The sequence below is a fragment of the Elephantulus edwardii genome, unplaced genomic scaffold (genome assembly GCF_000299155.1).
Source record: "Elephantulus edwardii isolate Elephantulus edwardi_28Jun2011 unplaced genomic scaffold, EleEdw1.0 scaffold00045, whole genome shotgun sequence".
Lineage (NCBI taxonomy): Eukaryota > Metazoa > Chordata > Mammalia > Macroscelidea > Macroscelididae > Elephantulus > Elephantulus edwardii.
The window spans coordinates 17,248,680-17,255,448 of NW_006399795.1; the positions used below are offsets into that span (position 1 = coordinate 17,248,680).

At 42.0% G+C, this 6,769-nt stretch overlaps 1 protein-coding gene across 1 annotated transcript; it reads left to right on the forward strand.

The window, feature by feature from the left end:
- The first annotated feature begins 5,353 nt into the window (after positions 1-5,353).
- Positions 5,354-6,067, forward strand: LOC102858186 (39S ribosomal protein L34, mitochondrial-like). The gene is made up of 2 exons (XM_006885957.1): positions 5,354-5,403; positions 5,884-6,067. Exons 1-2 carry the CDS (start codon positions 5,354-5,356, stop codon positions 6,065-6,067), a joined length of 234 nt encoding a protein of 77 aa, XP_006886019.1.
- Positions 6,068-6,769: the final 702 nt, after the last annotated feature.

A 6,769-nucleotide genomic window follows, 5' to 3' on the forward strand; every position in this document is an offset into this window, starting at 1 on the left:
ATCATGATGCTGCCAGTTGGCCTAGTGGTGAGAATCTTTGTCTTCTTGATATTTCGCTTCAATCCATATTGAAGCGGAAATCCTTGGCTTGTACTTGTGTCTTTACCCTGCAAGCTAGAGCTCAGAACCATTCTCTTTTCAATAACGTGAAATCTTTTCAATAACATTAAATCTTCAGATCTTGTATCAGTGAACTGGATGCAAACTTTTCACTGCTAGGTTAGCTCTGAATCACAGACTTTCCTGCTTGCCCATTTTTCGTTTTCCTCTTTACATGATTTTGCTAAATAGACTACTTTTCTTTCCTAGCAAAGTGTTTTCCCCTGAGACAGTTCAGATCAAGAGGGCCAGATTTCTGGGTGTCCCTCATCACAAGATGCAGTAACACACCCTTCATACAGCAGTCTAGTCAGAACTGACTCATGGCTGACCCTTCAGCAGTTTTTGGGGGTTATAAATTGCACTCATCCGATCCAGGAAGCCCAGGTGTTTATACTAATAATTCCTATTCTGGGAGGTTTTATAATTATATTTTGTTGTTGTTGTTATGTGCCATCAAGTCGCTTGCGACTCATATAAAATATAATAAAATTATATTTTAATTAAGTTTTTTTTATTGTTAGATATTTTATTTCCTCCCTCCTTTTCCCTGTCCCCAGGCCTCCCCCACAATACATCGCTTGTTCCAGATTGTTGTCATACCTATAATTATTTCCTGTTTTGAGCTGTCCAGACAGACACCACCTTGAAAGAAGAAAACTACAGGGCATGTCCCATGATGACTAAGTGCTAATCAGACCCACAGGGAAAAAGGAAGCTTACAGTGTATGTCCTGTGATGATTTAACTAGAAAGATGTCATCACGGAGGCCAGCTGTGTACACTTCCTGATTCGTATAATCTCTGCTTTTGTAGGATAACCCTGCCTCTCCCTCCTGAAAGTGGTAACAGTGATAATGGCTTGAATAGTGTCTTCTCAAGATACGTGTTACAAATCCTCACTACAGGATTTGTGGAGACAATTGCATTTTGGAATGTTGTTGTCGTTGTTGTCAGGTGCCAAGTCGGCCACAAATCATACCCAACTGTGAACAACAGATCTGAGTTTTGCCCTCTCCCGTACAATCCGCAACGTCTCTGATAGGCTCCAGTCCATTGCGATAGTCACTCTATCAATCTATCTTTTTGAGGATCTTTTTTTCCTTTCTCTGACCCTCCGCCTTTCCCAGCATGACATCTTTTTCCAAGGTCTACACCCTCCTGACAACACACCCAAGGGATGTGAGACCAAGTTTCCCTATCTTTGCCTCTAAGGAGCAACTTGGTTGCACTTGGAGAAAACTCCAAGATAGGTTTGTTTATTCTTTTGGCAATCCCATGGGGTAGTCAGTAGTCTTCTTCAAAAGCAGAATTCAGACATTGATTATTCCTCTGTCACCTTTGTTCATTATCCAACTATCAGAAGCATAGTAGGTAATTGAAAAGACTATGGGTTGGATCAGATGCAACTTAATCTTCAAACTGACATCCTTGCTCTTTAGCACTTTGGAGAGGTTCTTGAGAGTAGCTCTTCTCAATGCAACGTGTCTTCTGATTTCTTGACTGTGGCTTTTCTGGATGTTGATTGTTGTTGTTGTGTGCCATCGTGTTGCCTGTGACTCATAGTAACCCTATATACACTAGCTCTGAACCCTGCCTTATCTTGAGCCAGTCTCACTGTCTCTGACAAACCTGTGTCTTACCCAGGGTCTTTCTCTCCTGCGCTGTCCCTCCACTCTTCCAAACATGATGTCCTTCTCCACTGACTGGTCCCTCCTGCTCAAAGAATGTGAGACAGAGCTTCAAAATCCTTGCCTCCAAGGAACAACTTGGTTTCACCTTCTCCAGGACAAACCTGTTTGTTCTTTTGGCAGTCCATGGTATGTTCAATACTTTTCTCCAGCACCACAACTTAAAGACATCGATCTTCTTCTATCATCCTTAGTCATTGTCTAGCTCTCTGATGCACTGTTGTTGTTGTTGTTGTTGTGATTGCCGTCAAGTCGAGCGTGACTCATAGTAACCCTATGAACAAAAGACCTGAAGCCTTTCTATAATTATCATCATTTCTCAAAGTTCATAGAGTTTCCAGAGGCATGTTGTTTAGGAAATGGATGCCTCTCCTGCTTCTAAACCTGTCTTAAACTAGGAGCTCCACCAAACACCATCCACAATGGATAACCATTATGACATATGACACCCCAATGGCACAAGGTTCAGCATCACAGTAACCCCAGGTTACCTCAGTACAGCAAATTGACAGAAGAGTGCTGTACCACTTAGAAGAATGTTCCTCCAAAACATAGTAACAGCTGACTTAAGTACTAAGGCCCTCCATGAAGTCTTGTTGAATCTAAATAATAGCAACTAAGTAAATGTTGATTGTAGGTCCAAATAAAATGAAATCATTGACAGCTTCAATCTTTTCTCTATCTATCATGATGTCTATTGGTCCAGTGGTGAGGATTTTTGTTTTCTTGATGTCGAGATGTAACCTATATTGGAAGTTATAGCCTTTAATCTTCCACAGCAAGTGTTTCAAATCCTCTTCACTTTGTGCAAGCAAGTTTGCATCATCTAGCGTCATCTACATAACACATGTTGTTAACGAGTCTCTAATTCCACATCCTTCTTGATGTAATCCATCTTCTCAAATTATTTACTCAGCATGCAGATTTAACAGGTACTGATGAAGGATACAACCTTGACACATACCGTTCCTGATTTTAAACCATGCAGTGTTCCCTTGTTCTGTTTAGAGAACATTTTCTTGTTTTATGTATAAGTTCACATAGGTTTAATTAAGTGTTCTGGGATTCTTCTCAATGTTAGCTATAATTTGTTATAACCCACAGTCAAATGCCTTTTCATGGTCACTAAAATACTAGTAAACATCTTTCTGGTTTTCTCTGCTTTCAGCCAAGATCCATCTGATGTCAGCAATGATATTCCTCATTCTGTGGCTTCATTTGACTCCAGCTTTAATTTCTTTCTAATGACCTTTTAATTTTTTTCATGGATGATGTCCTTGATGTCATCCCACAATTCATCTGCTCTTCTCAATCATCAGTGTTCAGTAAATGAAATCTAGCTTTGAGAGAGTTTTTAAATTTGAGTAGGATAGACTCAAACTCATAATTTGGTTCATTCATTTTGGAATAGGGTTCTCTTTGTTACATCAGTGAGGTCATGTAAGTGTAGGATGTATCTTTATCACCTTTGACAGATAAAGGAGTAGATTATGCAGTTATTATTATGCAGCTGTTTGAGTTGAAACAGACCCATAGTTGACCCCCAGCAGGTTTTCAAATCACGTGGGAATTGATTGCCCATCTTTCTCCCAAAAGAGCAACTCGCTGGTGGATTGGAACCGCATACCTTTGCAATGGCAGCACGATTCCTTACCACTAGGCCACCAGAGCACGCAGATTATACAGAGATGGAGAGAAGCAGACACAATATGAAGATCACCAACAAGTTAAAGACCAGAAGCTGTAAAGAGACAATGGAACAGAACCAAACGACAGAGTGCCTTCTCTGAGATCCAGTGCCCAATTTCAGACATGTAGCATCCAAAACTGTGAGAAAATGGACTTCTGTTTATTACAGTCACTCCCTTAGGGAGCCATGGTAGCCTAGTGGCAAGAAGCTGTGCTGCAACCCTGAAGGCGCACAGTTTGAATCCACCAGATCCTCAGCTGGAGAAAGAGACAACACACACAACAATGATACACAACAAAATTAAAAAAGGACGAAATTAAAGTCACCCCCTGTGTAAGGGCATTGGATCCTCATGCGTTGGAATCAATTCCATGGCGCTTAACTACAAGAAGCATGTAAAGATGCACAATGTTGTTATTCACCGAGGAAATGCAAGCCCACAGTGAAATACCACACACCTATCATTAAGGCCGTTCAGTCTGCTGTGATCCTGGTACGACAGAGCTAAACGCTGTCTGATCCCGGGCCTCTCTCACTCTCTCTGCTGTGTGTAAGTCTACTGGTGTAGTATCAGCCCATCTCATTTGGGGTCTTCCTCTCTTTAGCTGACCCTCTACTTCTCCAAGCATGCTGTCCTTTTTCTGACAATAATAGACCTACTGTTTTTGGGGTTTTTTTAAATATTTTAATTTTTTTAAAAATTGTATTACTATTTTGTGTGTGTGTGTACCGTCAAATCGGATCTGACTGGTACAAGAGGAGATTGCCCCTCCTTCTCCAGCAGAGCATCGGGTGGATTCGAACCGCATATCTCTGGGATTGCAGTGCATATAGATCTATTGTTGTTGTGTTGACATGTCATCAAGTTGGAGCTGACTCCTAGCTGATCCACTTACATAGCTGTAAATCCCAAGGGAGAAGATTGCCCATCTTTCTCCCAAGGAGCAACTGGTGGGTTCAAACCACCTGCCTTTGGACTGACACCACTAAACCCATCCCTTCTATCAGAGCTCCCTGTGCACCTATTCGTGGTGGTAAGTGCTCAAAGCTGATTCATAGCTGACCGTCCATTGGGTTTTCAGAGGCGGTACATTGCATAGGAGACTGTCCATCATTCTCTTACAGAGCAGCTAGTGGATTTGAACTACGTGCCTTCAGGTTAGCAACACACCTCCTTACCACTAGGCCACCAGAGCTCCCTATTAGAATTTCTAACACCTATTAGAGAGTCTAAACTAAAAGACTGACAGAAGATACAGAGCAATTGGAATTCTAATACACTCTGGATGGGAATGAAACACTGCACAAAAATTGTGCTTAAGAAGTTTTAAAAAAAAATTTACATCTTTCAGATGATCTTGCTATTTTAATTCTAAGGATTTATCCAAGGAAAATAATAGTGTATGTCCGTACAAAGACTTACACAGGACTGTTCATAGAAGCTAGGAATACTCTCATTGACCCAAATATTGAGTGGATGGACAAACAAGTGAATAGATAAACCAATTGTGGCATTCCCAGCGATGGTATGTTGCTGTTAGGTGATGTCTCCTTTCACAATGACTCCACCACCTACAACAGAATGAAATCCTGTACCATCCTTCATCTCTGCTGTGCTGCCAAATACAAAGGTAAGTGACTTGTCAATACAAAGAACTGCTGATACATGCAGCCCCACAGGTGGATCACGAAATAGCTATGCTGAGTGACCGGAGCCTGATACTACTGTCCAATTTTACAGGCTGTGTTAGAGCTTCCGTTCTGAAGCATTTGGTCTGTGCAAGGTAGAGGTCTATAGTGGTGTCCTAAGTCCTTTTCAATTCTTGACCTAGGTTCAGATGCCGTTTGAGTCCTCTCTGACCAGAAAACCGGCCATGTGGTTTGCCCCCATGCAGAGTGCGGTGGATAGTGAATGGCAGTTCAGGTAAGTGTCAGGAGGGCTGCGTGAAGCACCAGGGAGCTTGCCTGGGTGTGTCCTTCATGACCACTGAGTCAGAGCTCTGATTGTCACGTAGCCAGGTGGCAGGAAAGCCAGGACCAATGCTGTCAACTTTCTTAATCTGCGTGTACATATATATCCCAATCAAAGAGTGATGGATTGTAATTGCCACCAGTCATGATCCGGCGACAATTTCCTTTGTCTCTAAATTGTCTTTAAAAAGCCATAACGTTGATTCATTGGTATCCCTTTGTCACATGCCGATGATGTCTCTCATCCTGGAATGATTCGTCTGTCTTTTTCCTGTTTATGTCTTAATAAAAGACTTTGAAGAATGTCTCTGAATCCTTGAGCCCTATATAACATCCTCCCCCTAAGAACAGAATATAAGATTATAAAAAGTAGACTAGCCCTGGTGTGGTTTCCTTGGCTGGGTCTTTGGGAGACCTGTGGGCATCCCAATAGGCTGATGGCTCTGCTGAAGGACAGGTGGCTCCAGCCCCGAGCCTGGCTGGGGCTCCTGGACACCTGGGGCAGGACGTGCGGTAACGAGTATCCGCAGAGTAACATCAAGCGCCTGAGCATGTCGGCCGGCGTGCAGCTCATCCTTCGGCGCATGCTCAAGGGGCACAAGTCACTGAGCCATTGACCATCACAGAGCTGCCCTCCAGACGTTCATTAAAGGTTTGTCCTTGGTGAGCTCTGGTGGCCTAGTGGCAAGAAGCTGCACTGCAATCCCAGAGGTGAGTGGTTTGAATCTACTAGATGCTCTGCTGGAGAAGGAGTGACAATCTCCTCCTGTACCTGTCAGATCTTATTTGATGTTACACGTACACAAAATAATTAAAAAAAAAAAACAACAAAATACACTTTGTCCTCACCTCGGACTTCCTCTGGATTTTTGTTTTATTTTCACAGAGAAGATAACATACTCCAACGTCAATGGGCTCCCAATTTCGTGGTTGGTGCAGAAGAAAGAGATTGAGGGTGAGACACTGAAAAGGGTGCAATCAAACCTTGTAAAATCTCTTTCTTTAAAAATATTTGTTGTTAGAAGAACTTTGAACATACACATCCACAAAATAATGAGTGACTTGTTCCCTCGACCACCGTCAACCAACAACCCATGCTAAATTCCTCATAATTTCATAATATCTCAGAGCCTTTCATTTGTTGTGTAAGTAATTTAAAATATTTTCCCATGAAGATAAAGACTGATAATCCCAACATTTGCTATACTTGAAAAATTAGTAATTAATTAATGTCATTAACTGTTCTCAATTGTTGTTGTTATGTGCCATCGAGTTGCTTGTGACTCATAGCGACCCTATATACAACAGCACTAAACTCT

Coding starts and splice junctions, on each gene's coding strand:
- LOC102858186 (XM_006885957.1), top strand. CDS start 5,354: ATGTGGTTTGCCCCCATGCAGAGTGCGGTGGATAGTGAATGGCAGTTC. Junction 5,404..5,883: donor GATAGTGAATGGCAGTTCAG/GTAAGTGTCAGG, acceptor GCATCCCAATAG/GCTGATGGCTCTGCTGAAGG.